Source organism: Mastacembelus armatus, chromosome 23, assembly GCF_900324485.2.
Source record: "Mastacembelus armatus chromosome 23, fMasArm1.2, whole genome shotgun sequence".
NCBI lineage: Eukaryota > Metazoa > Chordata > Actinopteri > Synbranchiformes > Mastacembelidae > Mastacembelus > Mastacembelus armatus.
Window position 1 is genome coordinate 14,618,690 of NC_046655.1, and position 22,638 is coordinate 14,641,327.

The 22,638-nt window shown below is 42.8% G+C and overlaps 2 protein-coding genes across 5 annotated transcripts in view; one reads left to right on the plus strand and one right to left on the minus strand.

The window, feature by feature from the left end:
* The window catches only part of usp6nl (USP6 N-terminal like), a 51,541-nt gene extending 34,744 nt beyond the window's left edge, over positions 1 to 16,797 (plus strand). For all 4 annotated transcript variants that reach the window (XM_026326689.1, XM_026326688.1, XM_026326686.1 and 1 more), the window contains 11 exons: positions 63 to 102; positions 711 to 791; positions 2,629 to 2,736; positions 3,361 to 3,470; positions 3,958 to 4,006; positions 4,181 to 4,301; positions 8,817 to 8,911; positions 10,238 to 10,303; positions 10,600 to 10,699; positions 10,789 to 10,941; positions 13,775 to 16,797. In XM_026326689.1, the coding sequence (XP_026182474.1) occupies positions 63 to 102; positions 711 to 791; positions 2,629 to 2,736; positions 3,361 to 3,470; positions 3,958 to 4,006; positions 4,181 to 4,301; positions 8,817 to 8,911; positions 10,238 to 10,303; positions 10,600 to 10,699; positions 10,789 to 10,941; positions 13,775 to 15,342 (2,491 nt within the window). In that variant the 3' untranslated portion in view covers positions 15,343 to 16,797. The remainder of the gene's footprint in view (positions 1 to 62; positions 103 to 710; positions 792 to 2,628; positions 2,737 to 3,360; positions 3,471 to 3,957; positions 4,007 to 4,180; positions 4,302 to 8,816; positions 8,912 to 10,237; positions 10,304 to 10,599; positions 10,700 to 10,788; positions 10,942 to 13,774) is intronic.
* Positions 16,798 to 19,301: 2,504 nt separating this feature from the next.
* echdc3 (enoyl CoA hydratase domain containing 3) lies at positions 19,302 to 22,415 on the minus strand. The gene is made up of 6 exons (XM_026327223.1): positions 22,260 to 22,415; positions 21,633 to 21,754; positions 21,416 to 21,513; positions 20,538 to 20,738; positions 20,094 to 20,272; positions 19,302 to 19,854 (listed from the first exon to the last, which is right to left on the minus strand). Exons 1-6 carry the CDS (start codon positions 22,394 to 22,396, stop codon positions 19,701 to 19,703), a joined length of 891 nt encoding a protein of 296 aa, XP_026183008.1. The 5' UTR covers positions 22,397 to 22,415; the 3' UTR covers positions 19,302 to 19,700.
* Between the last annotated feature and the right edge of the window lie 223 nt (positions 22,416 to 22,638).

Sequence of the window (22,638 nt, forward strand, 5' to 3'; positions counted from 1 at the left end):
ATACAAAGCCCATCTGTCCCCTTCTCCCGTATTCATCCCCTCCCTCTCTCTTCTCTCCACAGTGAGAATGAACTTCCATCCTACGACTCGGTGGAGCAGCGGGTGAGTGACGACAATCCTAGAACGTACAGCTGCGTTTTTAAAGCCTGTGACAAAGAGCTGAGAGCCAGAGTCCTTTCAGCACTGACACTTTGTGACGGGTTTTTAAAACACAGCACAACATACGGAGTTAAAGCAAATTAGCAAAGTTACTTTAAAGTCGGTTCAGCATCGTCTTCGGTGCCACAGAGTCTGCACCGACTCCTTTCAGGGCGGATTTGGACAGAACGGGGACAAACGCAGCCAGTTCCTGGTGGGAGGGGCAATATGCATCTAATTATCTCAGTGTCTGCGATTGCACAAATTGATATTGAGACAGTTAAAACCTCAACCAGAAGATGAATGAGGAAGGAGCTAATGTAAACAAACCCCCCTGACCACGTATTATCACACTGACATAAAATCAAATGCAGCCATAGAAGCTGCTCTGTGAGTCCCATGAGAGCTCATAAGATCCTCAAACAGGAAGCAGATTGTCAGGCGTCGTTTGTTGCTGCTCGCTCACTGAGCTTTACGTCACTGAGCCTCGTCACTTTCAGGTCTTGTCTTTTTGGCCGTCGGCTCTTTCTGACTGAAAAGTTCTGAATGTGCCACCTCTGGTTCCCACGCAGCAAAAACACATGGAGGTGGAGAGAACCAGCAAATGGCTGAAGATGCTGAAGAGCTGGGACAAATACAAGAACAGTGAGAAGGTGAGTTTTGGTTTCCACTGCACCTTTAACACACCTGAGACAAGACCACCTGGGTCCTGTCGCTCAGCAAACAGGAAGTACTGTGACTAATGAAGAAATGAATGGCACCCTTAATTAATCACAACATAAGCAGCAGCAGCTCATTTAAAAAGCAGAGACCAAATGAATCCAACCCTGAGAGGAGCTGCAGTCAGGTGACCATTTATTTCCTCATCAGTTGTATTGATTGTCCTGCGTATCGGCACCATAGATCAATATTGGTATGGGTCTAAACCTGGTGGTGTGTGTGTGACACACACTCACTGTTGGCACTACCAGGCACTCAGACTGTGGCACTGCCTCCTGTTTGCAGCGATCCAAGGACACCGGAGCGTTCACCCCCTCCCACGATCACATCAGCACCTCCACCTCCTCCTCCTCCTGCTGCTTTGTTCTTTAAAGCTTCAGGGACATTTCCCTTCCCCTCTGTCAGTCAGCGACGCTTTGAGCTCAGCAAGGAAACAGGTCACATTTGATGTCTTTTATTTTGTTTCCTTGTTTTCCAGCTGCTGAGAACATTTAGCCCAGAGCTGAGCAGATGCAGATCTGTTCGCACATCACCAGTTTAGTTTGTGCTGTGTCAGACCGGATCCTGGGGGTGCTGCGGCCCCCGAGAGACCACGAGCCATGTTTCAAACCTGAGAACCAAAATTACACCTTAGTAGAAGACGCTTTCAAAATGTTTATGATGTTACTTATTATACTAAAGTCAAATTTAGCAAAATATGGCATGAACCTTTAGCTGTAGTATAATAACTATAGTCACTTTGTCCTTGGTCAAACAATGAATCTTTTAAAAAGATTTACAATTTTGCATTTTTATAGCAAGGTGAGATTTTTGTGCAATGTTTCAAGCATTTGCATAATAATAGTGTTTGGTAAATGTATGTTACATATTATAGTGAGGTCAAATTTGACCACATATTACATAAAGGCAGCATTTCCTGCCCTCCCATCCCAGTTAGCTCCTCCTCCTTGGTAAAATATGGCGTGCACATTTTTCCTTAGGATAGTACGGTGTAAAAATGAGCTGCAGATTCACAGAAATGTAAATGTTGACACATGTTCAACTACACACACACTCCAAGGATGATTAGTCTAACAGATGCTCTCATTGACTTACTCATCAGAGCCTAATTACAGGGCTGTTGCACTAGAAACAAGTGGGTCCCAAGTGTGATGGTAGGAGGCTGATAGAGTGGAAGCTGATAGCCAACACACACACACACAGGTCATTAATTTTTCAGATGACACACACACACACACACACACACACAGTGGTGTGGATGCAAAGGCTGCAGACGTTGACATTTTTCCTTAATGTGGTCTCTGTCCGCACTTTCTCCCAGGGCTCAGCCAGTTTAGTTTTTTTGTTTTCAACTTTCTAAGTTGTGAGCACGTTGGTCCAGTGGACCAGCCTGTGGATAACATGACTGGACAGTTATTTTGGAAGATTAGACCCAGTGTAAGTTTATGTAGGTTAAACAGGGAAGCACTTAGATGTAAAGGTGTTTTGTGTCACATATGTGCCGCTCTGGTTGTTGGGGCAGTGATGTGTTGAAGGGAGATGATGTCTGTCAGACTCAGACTGTAAATGACTGGTCAGTAGGTCTCAGGTGAAGCTTTGGGATCACAGGAACAGGAAATAAAGTCATTTTTAACACCAATGTTTTCAAATAACGTGTTGAGGCATGAACCGTCCTCACCACTATCTGTGTCTATTCACGTCTGATCTGAGGGTGTGTGGTGAAAAAATCCCGTTCTAAACGATGATCTCCTGCTGTTTGTTTTCTTGCAGCTGGTCAGGAGGATCTACAAGGGAATTCCACTGCAGCTGCGAGGAGAGGTGTGGTGTCTGCTGCTGGACGTTCCCAAAATCAAGGAGGAAAAGAAAGACTTCTATGAGGTAAAGATCTCGTAAAGATAAAGCACCTCAGCTTTATTTGATCTGTCTGAGCGTCAGTGCTGTTGTGGGCATCATGTGGGTTTGGAGGCCTGTTTGTGTGAAGACAAACTCTGGGTCTCATTAGAAAGTGTAGCTGGTCTGTAATAATGAGGCCGCACACAGTAAACAAGTCCAGTGCATCAGTTGTGGTTTTGAAGTGAGAGGTTTGGGTGACGGAACAAATTAAACATTATTTATTTTCACCATCAGACATAAATAAATAAATGCAGCTCCAGTTTTTGTTACAGATCAGGATCTTAGAGCTCCATTTTCACACTGGAGTTCAGCTACTAAGTGTTTTAAAAGTACAAATACAATTTATCTGAATTAAACCTGAGGTGCAGTGCTGCTCATCACAGAAAAGAAGTACTTTAAGTAGTTTATTCCATATTTTGGCTTTCCAGGCTCAGCCCAGGATGGTTTACGGGATGCTGAGGTTAAGCTTTTTGAGTTGTTTGCAACATGTTTGGTTTGAGTAAAGTATCTTTTTTAAAAACAAGAAACAGCTGCAGGGTCCTAAGAGAAGCGTTTGACGACATTAGGTCTCTGTCACTCACCTCTGCCTTTATTCTGTCTCTTCTGCAGAAATTAAAAGCCAGAGCCCGAGGACTCTCTCCTGACATCCGTCAGATTGACCTGGACGTGAACCGAACCTACAGGGACCACATCATGTTCATGCATCGCTACGACGTCAAGTAGGTCCACGACACACACACAGTCCAGAAACAGGTTCATTGATGTGGTTTGTGGTTAGCACTTCAAATATTAGGCAGTAAAACTGAATCCGACTGTACAGCTGTCAGACCGCTCCCTCAGCACAGACCCAACTGTCTTCACACCGTTATTCCTGTTTATTGATCGTGTTTTATTATAGATGTGTGACGACACTTAAGGTTTACTGTGAACTGAGTACTGACTGATTCCTAAAATGTGAAGCCACCAGGTTTTCCTAATGTGGAAGTCCGAGCTCTCAGGTCCCCTTTATTTGAGTTTTGACTTCTGCTGCAAAGCCACAGCTGTGCCGCTCTGACATTAAGAAACATTTAGCTCTTCTGCATTTTCGTGGCTGAACAGGATGTTGTGTTCACCTGAGACGTTTGTGTGCAGCCTGAGTAAGGTCAAAGAAGTCTGAGCTTGTTGGCAAACGTCCCTGTTGATTATGGTCTGTGCTTGTGTTCCCAGGCAGCAGGCGCTGTTCCACGTCCTCACAGCCTACTCCATGTACAACACGGTGAGTCATTCAAGGTTGTCTGTTTTTGAATTGGCACAATAATCAGGACACAAATGTTTTACACCACTTTTATTGTTCAGCAGGAATTAATCCCATAATGTCCCAACACAACAGTAAACTAGGAAAGTCACAGCAGGACAGAGAGTAACTGTGTGTGTGTGTGTGTGTGTGTAGGAGGTGGGGTACTGCCAAGGCATGAGTCAGATCACTGCACTGCTGCTCATCTACATGAACGAAGAGGACGCTTTCTGGGCCCTCGTCAGACTCCTGTCAGGACACAAGCACGCCATGCACGGTGAGTACTTCATACTACTTCGTTGGGTAGTAGTAGGGAGACAGGTTGGGCTGTGGTGTAACAGTAGTACTTGAGTGAAGTTGTGGAGTAATAGTAGTATTAACTGTACTATTGCTACTCACAGCAAGGTGCTGTTATGTAGCAGTAGTACAATTACTACTACTATTACTCCACAACTTCACTCCCTACTCCATTACAAGTACTAATGCTACACCATAGCAGAGTGAAGCAAAGTTGTAATAGTGGAGTAGAGAGTGAAGTTGTGCAGTAATAGTAGTAGTAGTTGTACTACTGCTACACAACAGCACCTTGCTGTGAGTAGCAATAGTAAAGTTAATACTACTATTACTACACAACTTCATCACAAGTACCACTACTACACCACAGCAGAGGGAAGTTGTGCAGTAAAGTGCTCTGCTTCACTCTGTGGTGTAACAGTGGTACTTGTGATGAAGTTGTGTAGTAATAGTACTAATAGTAGTAACCATTGTACTAGTGCTACTATTAGTGTAGTACTACTACACCATAATGTAGTGAAGTTATGCTGTTGTCCAGTAGCAGTATAGAGCAGGGAGTACAGTACTCTACTTCTGCACAACTTCACTCTAATGTGGTAGTACTACTATTACCAGTACCACCACACCACAACATAGTGAAGTATTGTAGTAGTAAGAGTAAAGTTGTGAAGTAATAGTAGTAGTAATTCTACCCAATTTAACTCCCTACTTTATCCCTGCCCGTACTACTACTATTATTCCACAACCTCACTCCCTTCTCCATTATAAGTACTACTGCTACAAAACAGCAGAATTAAGTTGTGCAGTAGTACAAGCAATGGAGAAGTAGGGAGTTAAATTGGGCTGTTGTAGTAGTAACTGTGTACACTATTAGTACTACTACACAGCAGAATGTTGTGCTGTGGTGTACAATTACTACTACTACAACTACTGACTACCAGACAACAGCATAACTTCCCCCCCGCTCAACTACTGTGACTACTAGACAACAGCATAACTTCCCTCCCTGCTCAACTACTGTGACTACTAGAGAACAGTACAACTTCACTCCCTGCTCAACTACTGTGACTACTAGACAACAGTACAACTTCACTCCCTGCTCAACTACTGTGACTACTAGACAACAGCATAACTTCACTCCCTGCTCTACTACTGTGACTACTAGACAACAGCATAACTTCACTCCCTGCTCTACTACTGTGACTACTAGACAACAGCATAACTTCACTCCCTGCTCTACTACTGTGACTACTAGACAACAGCATAACTTCACTCCCTGCTCAACTACTGTGACTACTAGACAACAGCATAACTTCACTCCCTGCTCTACTACTGTGACTACTAGACAACAGTACAACTTCCCTCCCTGCTCAACTACTGTGACTACTAGAGAACAGTACAACTTCACTCCCTGCTCAACTACTGTGACTACTAGACAACAGCATAACTTCCCTCCCTGCTCTACTACTGTGACTACTAGACAACAGTACAACTTCCCTCCCTGCTCAACTACTGTGACTACTAGACAACAGCATAACTTCACTCCCTGCTCAACTACTGTGACTACTAGACAACAGCATAACTTCACTCCCTGCTCTACTACTGTGACTACTAGACAACAGCATAACTTCCCTCCCTGCTCTACTACTGTGACTACTAGACAACAGCATAACTTCACTCCCTGCTCTACTACTGTGACTACTAGACAACAGCATAACTTCACTCCCTGCTCTACTACTGTGACTACTAGACAACAGCATAACTTCACTCCCTGCTCTACTACTGTGACTACTAGACAACAGCATAACTTCACTCCCTGCTCAACTACTGTGACTACTAGACAACAGCATAACTTCACTCCCTGCTCTACTACTGTGACTACTAGACAACAGTACAACTTCCCTCCCTGCTCAACTACTGTGACTACTAGAGAACAGTACAACTTCACTCCCTGCTCAACTACTGTGACTACTAGAGAACAGTACAACTTCACTCCCTGCTCAACTACTGTGACTACTAGACAACAGCATAACTTCACTCCCTGCTCTACTACTGTGACTACTAGACAACAGTACAACTTCCCTCCCTGCTCAACTACTGTGACTACTAGAGAACAGTACAACTTCACTCCCTGCTCAACTACTGTGACTACTAGACAACAGCATAACTTCACTCCCTGCTCTACTACTGTGACTACTAGACAACAGTACAACTTCCCTCCCTGCTCAACTACTGTGACTACTAGAGAACAGTACAACTTCCCTCCCTGCTCAACTACTGTGACTACTAGAGAACAGTACAACTTCCCTCCCTGCTCAACTACTGTGACTACTAGAGAACAGTACAACTTCACTCCCTGCTCAACTACTGTGACTACTAGACAACAGCATAACTTCACTCCCTGCTCTACTACTGTGACTACTAGACAACAGTACAACTTCCCTCCCTGCTCAACTACTGTGACTACTAGACAACAGTACAACTTCACTCCCTGCTCAACTACTGTGACTACTAGACAACAGCATAACTTCACTCCCTGCTCTACTACTGTGACTACTAGACAACAGTACAACTTCACTCCCTGCTCAACTACTGTGACTACTAGACAACAGCATAACTTCCCTCCCTGCTCTACTACTGTGACTACTACAACTACTGTGACTACTAGACAACAGTACAACTTCACTCCCTGCTCAACTACTGTGACTACTACAACTACTGTGACTACTAGACAACAGTACAACTTCACTCCCTGCTCAACTACTGTGACTACTAGACAACAGCACAACTTCCCTCCCTGCTCAACTACTGTGACTACTACAACTACTGTGACTACTAGACAACAGCATAACTTCCCTCCCTGCTCTACTACTGTGACTACTACAACTACTGTGACTACTAGACAACAGTACAACTTCACTCCCTGCTCAACTACTGTGACTACTACAACTACTGTGACTACTAGACAACAGTACAACTTCACTCCCTGCTCAACTACTGTGACTACTAGACAACAGCATAACTTCACTCCCTGCTCTACTACTGTGACTACTAGACAACAGTACAACTTCACTCCCTGCTCAACTACTGTGACTACTAGACAACAGCATAACTTCCCTCCCTGCTCTACTACTGTGACTACTAGACAACAGCACAACTTCACTCCCTGCTCAACTACTGTGACTACTACAACTACTGTGACTACTAGACAACAGTACAACTTCACTCCCTGCTCAACTACTGTGACTACTACAACTACTGTGACTACTAGACAACAGTACAACTTCACTCCCTGCTCAACTACTGTGACTACTAGACAACAGCACAACTTCCCTCCCTGCTCAACTACTGTGACTACTAGACAACAGCATAACTTCACTCCCTGCTCAACTACTGTGACTACTAGACAACAGCACAACTTCCCTCCCTGCTCAACTACTGTGACTACTAGACAACAGCATAACTTCCCTCCCTGCTCAACTACTGTGACTACTAGACAACAGCATAACTTCACTCCCTGCTCTACTACTGTGACTACTAGACAACAGCACAACTTCCCTCCCTGCTCTACTACTGTGACTACTAGACAACAGTACAACTTCCCTCCCTGCTCAACTACTGTGACTACTAGACAACAGCATAACTTCACTCCCTGCTCTACTACTGTGACTACTAGACAACAGTACAACTTCACTCCCTGCTCAACTACTGTGACTACTACAACTACTGTGACTACTAGACAACAGTACAACTTCACTCCCTGCTCAACTACTGTGACTACTAGACAACAGCATAACTTCCCCCCCTGCTCAACTACTGTGACTACTAGACAACAGTACAACTTCACTCCCTGCTCAACTACTGTGACTACTAGACAACAGCATAACTTCACTCCCGCTCTACTACTGTGACTACTAGACAACAGCATAACTTCACTCCCTGCTCAACTACTGTGACTACTAGAGAACAGCATAACTTCACTCCCTGCTCAACTACTGTGACTACTAGACAACAGTACAACTTCCCTCCCTGCTCAACTACTGTGACTACTAGACAACAGTACAACTTCACTCCCTGCTCAACTACTGTGACTACTACAACTACTGTGACTACTAGACAACAGCATAACTTCCCTCCCTGCTCAACTACTGTGACTACTAGACAACAGTACAACTTCACTCCCTGCTCAACTACTGTGACTACTAGACAACAGCATAACTTCCCCCCCGCTCAACTACTGTGACTACTAGACAACAGCATAACTTCACTCCCTGCTCTACTACTGTGACTACTAGACAACAGCATAACTTCACTCCCTGCTCAACTACTGTGACTACTAGAGAACAGCATAACTTCACTCCCTGCTCAACTACTGTGACTACTAGACAACAGCATAACTTCCCTCCCGCTCAACTACTGTGACTACTAGAGAACAGCATAACTTCACTCCCTGCTCAACACTGACTACTACACCATGTCTCCTCTGTCTTACCTTCAGGGTTTTTTATCCCCGGCTTCCCAAAGCTGATGCGTTTCCAGGAGCACCACGACCGCATCCTCAAGAAGATGGTGCCCAAACTGAAGCAACACCTAGTGAGACACAAAACTACAATTAATAATGTTCCACGTGCTGAATAATGTACCCAGTACTTCTAATGACAGAAATAAAAAGATCTATGACTAATTCTGGGGCTGAATTTAAGTACAGTCATATTATTGTGGTACATGACTATTTGACATGTTTTCAGTTCATGTACAACACGAACAGGCATCTGAAACACATATAAACACAACATATATACTGGAGTCGTACTGTCTGTACTGAATTAGTAGGATACAGTGGTATGCAAAGGTTTGGGCCTCCTACTCTGAGTTGTTGAGATGAACTGATTCTAAAATAGAGTTGAAGATGAAGCCTTTTAACAAACATTTGTGTATTTTGTTCCTATGATTTTTGAGTGAAATAAAAGAAAGTTGTTTTTCATTTGTTTGAGCTATGGGCTTGTTCTCAGTCACTATTGTTGAGACTAATTTCTAAGCTTTGTACACACACTGACTCCTCAAAGCACTGGCAACCTAAATAACTGATGGCCACAAAGCATTTTGAGGAAGCCATTTCCTCAGAAGACAAGAAAGAACTCGTAGGATTGTTAGAAATACAAATCAAAACCCATATGACTACTACAAACCCTCAGGGAGATTTAGCACTGTTCTATACCACCTGCACAATAAGACTGTCATCAAATTTACAAAGGCCCATCTGAACAAGCCTGGTGCATTATGGAAACAAGCCTAGTGAACTAAGGTTAAAATAGAACTGCCTGGACAAAGAGGTGCACAATTCAGGAAATGAACACATATACAACTGGGGGGTGGGGTCGGGGTCACTAAATATCAGCACATGCTGGAAGTAACCATCACACCACCTGTGTGAAAGCTGAAGCTGAAAAGTGGACATCTACAACAGTCCAATGGTCCTAAACACAGCTGAAACCCACACTGCACTACTTCATGAGGCCTTTGCCCTCACTGTCCCTCGGCCTAAACATCATCAGAAACCTGGACACAGACCTCGAAGAGCAGCGCATGCAGCCAAGAATCACACAGCTAGAAGCCGTTTGTGAGGAAGAATGGGTGAAAATCAAACAAGTAAAATGTTTACAAGCTGTGATATTTGACACATGGTTGTTACCATGCACGGTGCCCAAACCTTTGCATACCACTGTAGTTAGGACTGGCAGAATAAGAGGAAGACATTTCAGGTGACTGCTGTGGAAACACCACACACTAAGCTGGATGTGTCTTTAGGAATTACTCCACATAATCTTTGGCATCTCTTTAAACACACTACACTTGTTTAGAGTCAGCAGTCACTTCTCAATGCAGTCAACTCTGTTTTGCTTTGTTTTGCTGCTGTAGGACAACCAAGAGGTGTTTACTAGTCTCTACACTATGAAGTGGTTCTTTCAGTGCTTCCTGGACAGAGTGAGTACAATAACAGCAACATAAAGTACGGAGGTAAAAATGTAACTGCTGGTGATATTCTACATCCTCCAAAGCCAACAACAAAATACTGTATCCTCCTGTTTGCTAAAACCTAAAGTGCCAACTGTTAAACCTTCTAAATTAGTGAGCTGTTTTAAAAGCCTAGGAGCCAACAGGGCTCTCTGGGCTGTTTTGACAATAACAAAAATATACAGTGTGAGCCAAAGCAAAATATGAATCTACAAGAAGCCTACAGGGATCAAAGAGCAGTAACCTTATGTTCTGTTTGTGTTCAGACTCCCTTCACCCTCACCCTCAGGATCTGGGACATCTACATTTTGGAGGGTGAAAGAGTGCTGCCCGCCATGTCCTACACTATCCTCAAACTGCACAAGAGTAAGACTGTCCGCATTATGCAATGGTACAAACCAACGTTCACCAGTCAAAGACTAAAAAAGTCTGAGCTTGTGTGTGTGTGGTTATAGAGCACCTGATGAAGCTGTCCATGGAGGAGCTGGTGGAGTTTCTGCAGGTGACTTTGTCCAAAGATTTCTTCTTTGAGGACGACTATGTCGTCGAGCAGCTACAGGCGTCCATGTCGGAGCTCAGGAGGGCGAAGCTGGAGCTGCCTGCACCAGGTATTGCAAAGTCCACAGAGATGCACAGTAGAACAAGCTGAAATACAAAAAGAAATATTTTTGGTACAGTGCTGCAAATGAAATACAGGCAGCTATAGACTGATGATAATAAACTGATGGAAGCTGTTCTCTTTGTACTGGTGGTTTACCACAAACGTCATCTGAACTATTAATACAATTTATTATACTCTATGTGCAACTGACTATAGACACATTAAAAACCTTCTAGTTGAAGTAATACTATATATACAAATATACTTTAGCAAGCAGTTTTCAGTCATATTATTTTAAACTGAACCATTCTGGGGTTTTCAGTGTTGGTCAGACAAAAATAGCTCCTAAAGGTCATCACCTTCTCTGAAGTCAGTAATTAGCCAGGTAATCAACAAAACATGTTAGCCATCAAATCAGTGAGACTATACCCAGTCACTGAGCGGACACTGGGAGAAATGGTCCTTCAGGTATTATGGTGTTTAGATAGTAAAGCACATGACTAAACACACAGCAACATAGTGGCTATAAACTAAGCTGGCGTCCAGCTGTCCTTTAGCATCTAGTAGAATTAGCTGGCGTGTGTGTGTGTGTGATCTTGCTCTGTCATCACTAATCTGCCTTCTCTCCCTCTTCTTTCAAACAATGTTAGCCAACAACAACAAAAGTGTGGCCGTGAGTGGGGGACAAATTCCCTCCTACAACAGTAACCGGTGGGCTATCCTGACTGGTCCTCCCTCTCCATGTCTCTGTCCATCTGTCCCCTCAGTCCGTCCGTCCGTCTCGTCTGTCGTCTGTCTGTCCAACAGCACTCGGGTCGTTTTTTTTGTTTTTGTTTTTTTTTTTACAAACTGGTCTTCCAACTGTTTTTATCCCCCACATATTTAAACACAGTTGAGCTGCATTGCTTCAGTGCTTGTTTGGAGTCCTGCAGTGGCTGGCTCCCCACCTGGCTTTGTATCTTGAGTTTTTCTCCCGTTACTCCCATCTCCCAGCTTCAAAATGGTCGCAATTGTATAACTTCACCTCTGTCCATAAAGGTCTTTCAGATGACATAATGTGCCCTCTGCTGGCCAACTAAAGGCACTGTCACATACTGTTTAAATCATCAGCTGATCTGTACAGTGACTATTGAAACCTACAGATGATTATTCTAATGAAGAGGGTATGATTTACTTTTAAAAAACTATTTGTTAAGACACTTGTCAGAAATATACTCTAACTTCATAAATGCTTAACATGACTTTACTCAATGGATCTACATTTGCCTTCAGCGATCTTTTTCAGGTTCGTGTGTCATCTTCTTTCCCTTTAGTCGTCATGCAGTTAGTCGTCTGTAGCAGCAGGAGCCACTTCTTTCTAAGACTTTTGACTTTAAAGCTGTAGCTGGAGAAGGAATCTGAACTTTCCTTTCTTCCAGAGCCCACACAACTACAACAGTAGCTGTCTGTTCATTTCCCTGCCTGCTGACAAGATAATGAGCCACTTTTCCAACACTGAAGGCTTTTGTTAAACGTCTTTTAACAACCATCTGCTACCACATTTGCTGGTGTGCAGGGAGGGGTTTCTATTCTAGACTGTTGTATCTGAATTGGCTGGACTGTGCTTTATGTTTGAGTAGTTCTGAACTTTGCTAGGTCTAGTTTGAGTTAAACCATGAGACCTCTTATCCTAACCACATTCACAGACCCTCAACTGAGTTAGCAGCTACAGCAACAAGACACCAGTATCTCAGTCGAGTATATTTCTGTCACAATGCAGTACAAACACACAACCTTTGATGTTTTATAGTGATGTTGGTTTGTTCGACAGAGCTCACTCAAGATTTTCAAACAAAAACAATCATCTTTTATGATCTTATGGCTGTTAAAATCCAAAAACATCACTACTCTATTTTCTATTATTTTATTTTCCTCAGACCTCTTACAGAGAGACCAGAAGCTTCTATAGGGCAGGATTATGCAGGGTTTAGACTAATGCTGTCAAAGGCTCCCTCTCTACACTGGAATCACTTGCTCCTTCCAGCTGTGTGAAATAAAAACACCTGCTAGGAGCCACCAATACAACACCTTTAACATGAACTGCATTTCATTCGCACATATCAACATCTCTACCATTTTATTTATTAAAACATGAATTAAAAAACATCTGAGTACATTCTTAATGGATCCATTTGTAAATGGGGCAGAGTAACTACCATCGTCCCTGTACTATAACAGAAAGTACATACAGGAACTGTGAGCAGGTTTACTTACCAGTATTGTGGACAGGACGGCCTCAGATGAAGACAGATTCCTGAAAAAAGAAATTAATTTAATTTAGTGCAGGATTTTGACCAACTGACATGTATTTGACAATATTTTTACTACTTTCCCCACATGAACCTACAACTCAGACCTCATAGGTTAGCTTTAACCCATTTAAAGAGAAATAAGGCTAATGTTTGTGGATTCACTGACAAGTTCACTTACTGACACCTACAACACTTGGTCTTTCTCCTGGCCTGACTGAGGTGGTTCCATTAAGGTCCAACACATCCATCCAGAACTATTTCTGTACGGCCTTTCAGGTTTAGGGATACTGCTGCAGCAGAGATGAATAAAAAGGAGTGGAAATCTTAACCTCAGAGACCACTCCAGCCAGCTCAAAATGAACACAAACACAATTTCTGATGTTTTTGTCTGACCTTTGCCTGCGAAGATGTGATTATGTGTGTGAACTCTTTATTTTTACCTCTCTATGGCAGTGGTGTTGCATGAATCCATGTCCCTACTGTGACTCCTCATCACACTGGGTTCAACTGTCACTGTTTACGTTTGTTTACACTATTCTCATCTTACAGGTAAAGACGAAGAGTTTCCCAAGAAGCCTCTAGGGCAACTTCCTCCTGAGCTGGCAACAGCAGTGGTGAACCATGTGGCCAATGGTCAGAGCCATGCAGAGCCAGCAGAGCAGCCCAGAGACCCAAGTCCTGTACCCGTCCACCAGCAGAACAGTCGGCGCCCAAGTCAGTCACGCAGGAACTCACTGGAGAACCCATTTCGTCACCACAAGGCTGACAAGAAGGACGCTCGCTCCAGGAGATCAGAGGAGATCCCCACCGAGCAGCAAAAGCGGGCCACCTCTACTACACCTGAAAGGGGGGAAACACCACCCCCAGGTCGCACCCCCACACCACAGCTCACCAGTGTGGACAGTGGGAAGCCTCAGAGCTATGCCAACGCCAACCACAATTCCAACGCAGCCTCCAGCTTCATCGCTCCCCGTTGGAACAAACCCTCCGAGACTAAGCTGGAGGCAGTCAAAGCGGCAGCGGCCCTGGAGAACCAGTTGAACAGAGTGTCACCAGGGCCTTCCAGCCCCGACAACACTGCTCTAGGCCATCACAGGCCACGCTCCAAGGGCTTCATCCCTGGCTCCAACAGAGGCTCCAATGCCTCCCAGTATGACAATGTACCAGGGCTGCCAGAGCAGAATTTTGAGATCCTGGAACTTGAGAGACCTCCATCCAGAATGAGGACCCCTCGAAGTGAGACACCTTTCAGTGTATCATCCCTCCAGCAGAGCAGCCCCAGCCATGGCCTCAGCCTGGAAGGGAGCGTGGTCTCTGTTGCATCAGGGCCCAGGATAATAAAACATCCTTTTCCTCCTCCATTTAGCCACAACAGTCCAGCAAGTGTTCGTGCCAGACTCCCCGGCAGACAGCACTCCCCAGGCAGAACTACTACTGAGGTGCCCATTTTCCATCCCGCCTACAGCGTGAGCCTGGATCACAGAGAAGACAGACTCTATGCGCCACCCCCCCAGTTTCCCCCACCTTCAACTATGGCATATGGGGAACGAGCATATGCCACCACCCAGCGGCAGCCCCACAGCCTTTCCCCAGAGAAGGCCCTAATGAACAACTCCTTTGCTACCTACCGCCGACAACCACCACCCAGATCGGCCCAAAATTATCGAAGCGCCAAGCTTCCCCCAGAGGACTCCCTGCATTTGGAAACCCAGGGCAGATCCACTCCTGTCTATCTGCAACAGCTCACTTCCACCACACAGCTGTACGGTCCAATGGAGTACAGGTCTGATGGGTACCAGAGAGGTGAGGCAAACCTGCAGTACAGACCAGAAGGCAGGCCTTGGAGGACAGTAGATGGACTCCTGTGGGAACCAGAAAATGAGCTGCCCCCTCAGTCTCCAGGTGGCATGCCCCGGTCACCCAGCTTCCAGCGAGCCCAAATGTCTCCTCTTCAGGAGTTCACTTTTCCCACCAACACAGACAGCCAGCTTCACTACAGGACACAGTTCCAGGAGCAGCAGCCCATCATAAGGCAACAGCTCCCCCAGCTGTTTGGAGGACCACACTACAGACACGCACAGGAAGCATTTGCCATGCAAGAGTCCATGTTGCTGTGACTGGAAGAGAGAAATGGCGAACACTTAAAAAACTGAGGTGTAGTCACTGACACTGTCATAAAACCAGCAGTAGTCCTAGCTTATTTAGGACACTGGTTGTGTTTCTCTTCTGTTCTTTGTGTGAAATACTGACCTTCTGACTGTCACACTGCAGTGTAACATTGCAGGACAAACCAGCCTCTGACCTTTTTACTTATCACTTTCAAAGAAAAAAGGAAAACTGAAGATTTAATTTTATTTTTGGATGTAAATCATTAACAAAAGGATGACAGAGTCTTTTAGAGTATAATATGTACAGTGGATTTTTTGTTAATATGCTAAGAGGTTATCAGCAGCAGGGGAATGTTCACCTCAGACAGAAAAAAACTCAATTTATTTTCCATGTTTATTTTTTTATATGTTGCTTCCAGATATTTACAATAGAGAGCGATTTATTTTATATGCTTGTGAATGTTATTTTCCAAGATAAGAAATAATACTAGGCTACGTCCAATGCTAGAATTAGAGAGCAGCATTAAATGGTTCTGGAAGTTTTGATTTCCAAGCGCCCCTACTTTAGTTTTTCCTTTTCAGTTCAAGTTATAATTTTCCTGTCCTAAAAGGTCATGTGCAATGTATTTCTCTTTCACATGTGAAGTAGAGGACATTGGGTATTTACACATTCATTCAGCTGACAGTCAGGTCCACCTAGCTAAAACTAATGCAGTCTAAGCTAACAGGCCTGCAATAAATCCTCTCGCATGAAGGTGATGATGCTCAGTTAAAAACTATTTTATGGAGGTGTTTATTCAACCATATGATCATTTTGGCAGCTGTGAGTCATGTTGTATAAACTACAGCTGCTAAAATGATTATCCAGGCGGATTAATTGCAATACTGTTGTATTAGACTGCATTTGTTTTAGCTGGGAGTACCTAATAAATTGAATGTATTTGAGACCTATGTAGTTTTAGATTAATATTCCAACCATAATTATAGACTCAAGGAAAATTGTGAGGGCTAATAACATATATATATATTTTTGTTTGACAGTCACAAGTCATCTGTTCGCTATGTAATCACAGGAAACTTGTTTTTTATTTCTGTACTGTAGTTGCCGCATATTGAACACACACAACCACAGGTGGATGTGAACTAGTTTCAGTACAACTTTGCTTTCCTTCCTTATTTTGTATTATTCAACAGTCATGAACTGCTGTTGCTGCTGGCATACACAGTCACCTGGCACACAACACACATGCACACACTACGTCACACACGTGACTCACATTTCATCAGTCACATTCCTTATTATTCCTCACACACAAGTTTGATGCAGTTACTCTCAGACAGTACTGACATACTGTTCATTACATTCCTAAGTTACCTTTGTTTTTGTTAAACGACTAATTGCAAACCATTCTGATACTTTGCTTAATAAAATGAGATGGGGTGAAAATAAAACCTTTGACTTTGTCTTTGAAGTTTTATACTGCAGACATGTACTATCATAGACTTATCACCACAGGATTTTATTCTGCTTGCCTTTATAATAATGAAACGCTGCCCCCTTGTGGGTGAGTGTGGCTTTGAAGAATCTCCTCTAAGTCAAGATAAGGGTTAAGGAGTTAAGATGCACTAACTGCATGAATGATAAAAAGGAAAGCCAGAAATACTTTCTATTCTGGGCCTCCAAACCTATAGTATTTCTAAGATTTAGTCTTAAAAACAGTTAAATTACTTGATGTAATAAGTTAAAATAATAAAGGCCAAACATTCATCTTGTCAATCAAAGTATTTCCTAGTACTTCCTTATTCCATATTCACCATGTTATATTGGTAATTTAGGGTTTTGGACAATTGGTTGGACTAAAAAAAGAGATAGGAAACAATACAGTGTCTGAACTTTTACAGACCATGTGGTTAATGGAGAGCATGATTGGCAGGCTATAAATATTCAACTACAGGCATTCTAATAACAGGTTGTAGGTAGCACATTAGCAACATTGAGCAGCCTACTCACTCACTCTTCATCTCTGTGAATAAGTTGGGAATAATATGGGAACTAAGTCCTGTACCCAAAGTTTGTAGTCAGTGTTGGCAGGATAAGTGCAGTGAGAGGAGCTGCAAGATGCACCAAGATGCTGCTACAGTTGTTGTTCTATCTACAGTTGGAAACAGTTTACCTAAATAGGAAAATTAATATTTAACAGATTTGATTGGAACAGCTCACATGAAATTCTTGATTGATCAATATTCAGTTATGGGAACATGTGACTGACATGTCCTACTGTTTTCTGAAATTTTATAGACTGAACTGAAGGTGCTTGAACTGAACAATATAGAGACATACCTTGACATCTGAAAAACTGTGATGGACACCGTGCACTGCCAAAGCATAAATCAAATAAAGGACAAAATATACAAATAACCTTATCAATAATATGAGAAAAGTAAGATAAAAGATTGTTGAGCCCATCACAATTTCTCAGAATTCCAGTGTGCCTTTAACTAAATCAGTTGTTCTCTTCAACCAAAAGTCTGAAACCTACGAAATTGTAATTTTTCCTTGTCTGAAGCACAAGAGCAATAAATGTTTGACATTTTTCCTGCATAAATAACAAATAACTGAATTATTAAAATTGTTTTCAGCACACGATGGTAACTATAACTTGAAATATTTGCAGTTTCAACTATTTAAAAGGGATAGAACTGTTTATTTTTATTATCAAGTAAACTGCTTAGTATTTTTTCTATAAATAGCTTTTTCTATAACATTATCAGAAAACAGTACAAAGCGTCCATCTTTAAACAGCTTGTCTTGTCCAACCAACAGTCCAAAATCACTCAAATTACAGTCACATAAGAAAAGTACTGCACCATTACAAATAAAAAGCCTTAAGACAGAGCCGGTTCGGTTCCTAACAGCGTGTGGGTTTAAACAGGACAAGTAACAAACGAACCGGCGCCACAAACGACCCTGGTATTGTTGGGTTGTCGCTTAGCTGAACGCCATCTAGCTAACGTTAGCGTTAGCGTTAGCTTGAGTCCTGCGTCATTTAGAAAACAGAACTGAGCTTCAACAGTAACCATGTAAACACAAACAATAACGCCAACTAGTTATTGACAGTTACAGACCAACTAAAAACCCAAACTATCGATTAATCTCAATCAATTAAACGACAACACTGGAAGGTTCGCCAGGTGTTAGCCACAGCTAACGTTAGCTAACGGTCGACAGCGCGCTAGCGTCAACCAGGTTTTCTCACTTTTTTCAAAAAAATTAATCATAAAAACAACAATCCGTGAAACAGAACTTACCCCTGTCGATGATGTGGAGTCAGAACCACCAGACAATCGTCTTTTGTTTGTCGTCCGGCAACAAAACAACAAAAAATAAACTTGACCTATTTTCCAAGTTGACCACACCGCGGCCTCGCCTGAGACAAGATGGCGGCCGGAAGTGACATCCATACTAGTGGTTCGTGGGAGGGAGGGGCGGCGGAAGAGAATCAAATATAATATAATAAAATATAGTTAAAATCCCGCACTGAAGCAAACTGTCCTCAAGTCCGTGCATATTGAATAATCTCTCTATAACATTACAAAAAACATAGTTAGCATGAAATTAATTTGGAGACTGAAGCTACTTGTTGCAGATAATAGATTCCCAGTGTGGTGCAGTCACTGTGGAAGCAAATGTCACAAATCAGGTGCATAACAAATATAAAAGGTGCTGAATATTTTACCAGGTGTAAACTTCAGCTTCTAATATTTGCTGAGTTTTGAGCTCTGGCGTTCACCATGACAGCTGTAGTTAACGTCTCTCCTTACACACATGCTTGTAACTTTAACATTTTATCAGAGAATCAGATATTCTGAAAGAGTTTTTTATCTTTTGGGCTGACCAGAGGATTTTAATGCTTTGGATGAGCTTAGTCACCAGGACTGTGCATGCAGCAAGTGATGCAGACAGCACACTGAAAATAACAATCTTTAATTATTTTGCATTTAACATTAGAGAAATACTGTACATATGGCAGCATTTGTTAGCTTTATAACTCTGGCATGTCATCAACCATCTTGAGTCCTCCTTCTCATCTTAATACTGCAGCTTCGAAGGCCCATAATGGTCCAGCTACTTATCCTTAGCCTCAGCAAAATAGATTAAATATATGGTGAAGGTGCAGTCAATAATTCAGACTTTCAAACTTGTGATACTGCAAAATAAGCACATACAATAACGTAGCCCAAACACTGACTCATGACTGGTGCTAATTATTCCACACCAGTGACCGAAAACCACATGTTCCTGTCAGGATAATTACTGGATCACTGCCCTGCTCTCATCCTGTGATAAATGTCTGTCCATTAATTTGTCAGTCAGGGCTGTTTTCGACTTTATGGCTCCACACCGGCTTGCGTTTCTCCACAAAGGCCCGGATCCCCTCCTGTCCGTCTCTCAGAGCCAGGTTGTCAACCATCACCTTACAGGCTGTGGCATATGCTGCATCCAGACCTTGAGCCATTTGTCTAAGGAGGAAACAAAGCAGGGGAAAACACAACACACAGAGAAATGTAAAGGCATTAATTACTATTTTTCATGGATGTGCATGAGGAATCCTGATTATGATGAATGTACAGTTGTCATATGTACTTATACTGATGATGAGGTTTGACCTAAAGTGAAACTCAATCCCTAAATGGTTCCTGGGCCGTTATTCAGCACAATGAAAAATATGAAAACAGCTGTCGAGTCTGAAAACTCTCACCTGTAGAAAGTGGCTTTGCCGAGGGCTACAACAGGTCGGCTAACCTGAGACACCCGCTGGGCGATGGCTAAGGTCTCCTCCTCCAGGCGTTCTTCTGGCACCACCTTACTGATCAGACCGTGCAGCAAAGCATCATGGGCTGAGATCGGAGTGCCTGTGAACAGCATCTCCATGGCAACCTGGTAAAAAACAAAAAAAGAAGAGTGAACATATAGAACAATAAGCTTCATAGCAGTTTTCTCCAAACGGACAATATTTATTTGGAACATAATTATCAATAATTCTTATTAGGCATATTTCACAGTTTATTAAATATGTAAATATTTATAAATAATCATGAAAATGCCCATCACAGTTTCACAGAGCACAAGGTGACGTCTTTACTCTCCACATTCGGTCCCATCAAAACCCACAGACACTCATTTAACGTGGTTCAGCTCTTGCCTTCCTGGGCACAGCTCTGCCGATGGCGACCGCCGGCGTCGAGCAGAACAGGCCCACATTAACACCCGGAGTGGCGAAGGATGACTTCTCTGTTGCCACGGCAATGTCACAGCTGGCAACCAGCTGGCAACCTGCCGCCGTGGCAACACCATTCACCATGGCGATCACTGGAACAGGTAGGTTTTGTATTAAGGTCATTACCTGCAACATAAGAGCCAGTGGGTTGTGTCTAATTATCCTCGAGTGTAGAAACAGGTAAAAGAAAAGTAAAACAGCTTTGGCTCAAAATCTCAAATGTTATGTTCCGTTTCTTAATCATATTTTATGGCATGACACATTTTTATGGTTAAACAGGTGCAAAGAAACAAAACAAAACTTAAACCTGTGTTTTGGATATACATGGCAGATCAACACAGCCAGTGAGAAATAAACATTGTTGGTTCCAGCTGCTTAAATGTGAGGATTTACTCAGCTTTTTCTGTTCCATGTCATTTTAAACTAAATACATGCTCAGACTAATTAGATATCTCATTTAACTCTGTAGCTGTAAAAGCCGTTTCACCTAATTTTTTGACATTTTACAGAGTAAATGAGAAGTTCATTAACTAAAAAACTGAGTTATAACACAAACTCTAAATAATTACCAATTAAAGTTGACCTTAATTCTAACAATATTATCTCGTTAGACCAAATTAAAAACCAAAATAACTGATGACTTTCCTTCAAGGATTAATAAGGTTTATCTTATTTTGTAGTAAATACAGCACATAACCAGTCAACCTGCATCAACAGTCACTGAAACTCAGTGGAAAAACACCAGAGGCTGATACGATGATGGAAATGTGTGAAAGAGGAGAACACGAGACAGACAAACTCACCTCTGCACAGGTTTGAAAGACCTTTGTGTGATGGTCTTGGCCCTGAGCTGACGTCAGCTCCTTCAGGTCATGGCCAGAAGAAAATACTGGACCTTTGGCTGATGCGCACACACACACACACACACACACACACACACACACACAGACACACACGGGTTAGAACAGCCTCTCTCACACACATACACACACACACACACACACTTTAAAACAAACCTACCTGATATGATGATAACTCTGAGATCGTCACTGTCAGCATCAGTCTGGATGTTCTCCCTCAGGGACTCCAACATGGACAAAGACAGAGCATTCCTCTTCTTGGGATTGTTCAATATGATTCTCCTAAAAACAAAGAAAACATTACATTAACATCTACACATGACATTGTGTTCATCTAAAGGAACATAGATCTAATGATATAACTGACCCTAACCTTATTTGCAGGAAAAGATTTTATATTTAACATTTTACCTAAACACATGGAGGATTGTATACATGTATTATGATTATAGTGTATTTTAAGGAGGAAAAGTTAATGTTACATCTGGCCACGATGGGCTAATAATATAAATTATTGTAGCTGTCGGATGAGACTGGAGCAGCAGAAAGTACGAGTTACAGTGAGAACTACTGGCAAAACATTGACAAAATACACTGTTCACATGAATAACATATATGCCGAATTTATCATAAGACCGTGGTATGTACAGTGAAGTACTGTGTGTATCACTGAAACACACCGTTGTGGTGAAAATCTCTACAATCTCCTTAAATACGCCGAATCTGCGGTGGAGTTCCTGCATAACAAACTTTCAAAAAAAACACGCGTGTCGTTAGCGTCATGCACCTTATTCCGCCGTTTTGCTGTCTCATCGTCAGCGGCTCCGATTCCGTCTGAGCGAAGAACCGAGCCCCGAACTGCGGTGCTGGTACCCCGCCGAGCCGAAACGCACCAGCAGCCCCGCACAGCAAACGACGAGCCATGTTTGTGTCCTCGCCGAGTCCAAAGATCACTTCCGGGTGCTGTGACGTCAGCGGCAGGTGTTGGCGTTTGATCTGATCCAGGTGATGTTTGTTTTAGGTGTTTTTATATCTGTGTCATTCATTCATTACATTTACCTGCACCCAGACCAAAACATCTGCACACAATTCATTTTTAAAACAAATTAATTTTTTACTTCAGGTCAGTCTGACTACACAGTGTACACACGTGTGTGTGTGTGTGT

Excerpts from the sequence above, each read along its gene's own strand:
- echdc3 (XM_026327223.1), bottom strand. The coding sequence starts at position 22,396 with ATGGCTCGTCGTTTGCTGTGCGGGGCTGCTGGTGCGTTTCGGCTCGGC. Across the intron at positions 20,739-21,415 it reads TCTTTCAAACCTGTGCAGAG|GTAATGACCTTAATACAAAA; the intron begins GTGAGTTTGTCT and ends CTTATGTTGCAG. Across the intron at positions 20,273-20,537 it reads GCAGAGCTGTGCCCAGGAAG|GTTGCCATGGAGATGCTGTT; the intron begins GCAAGAGCTGAA and ends GTTTTTTACCAG.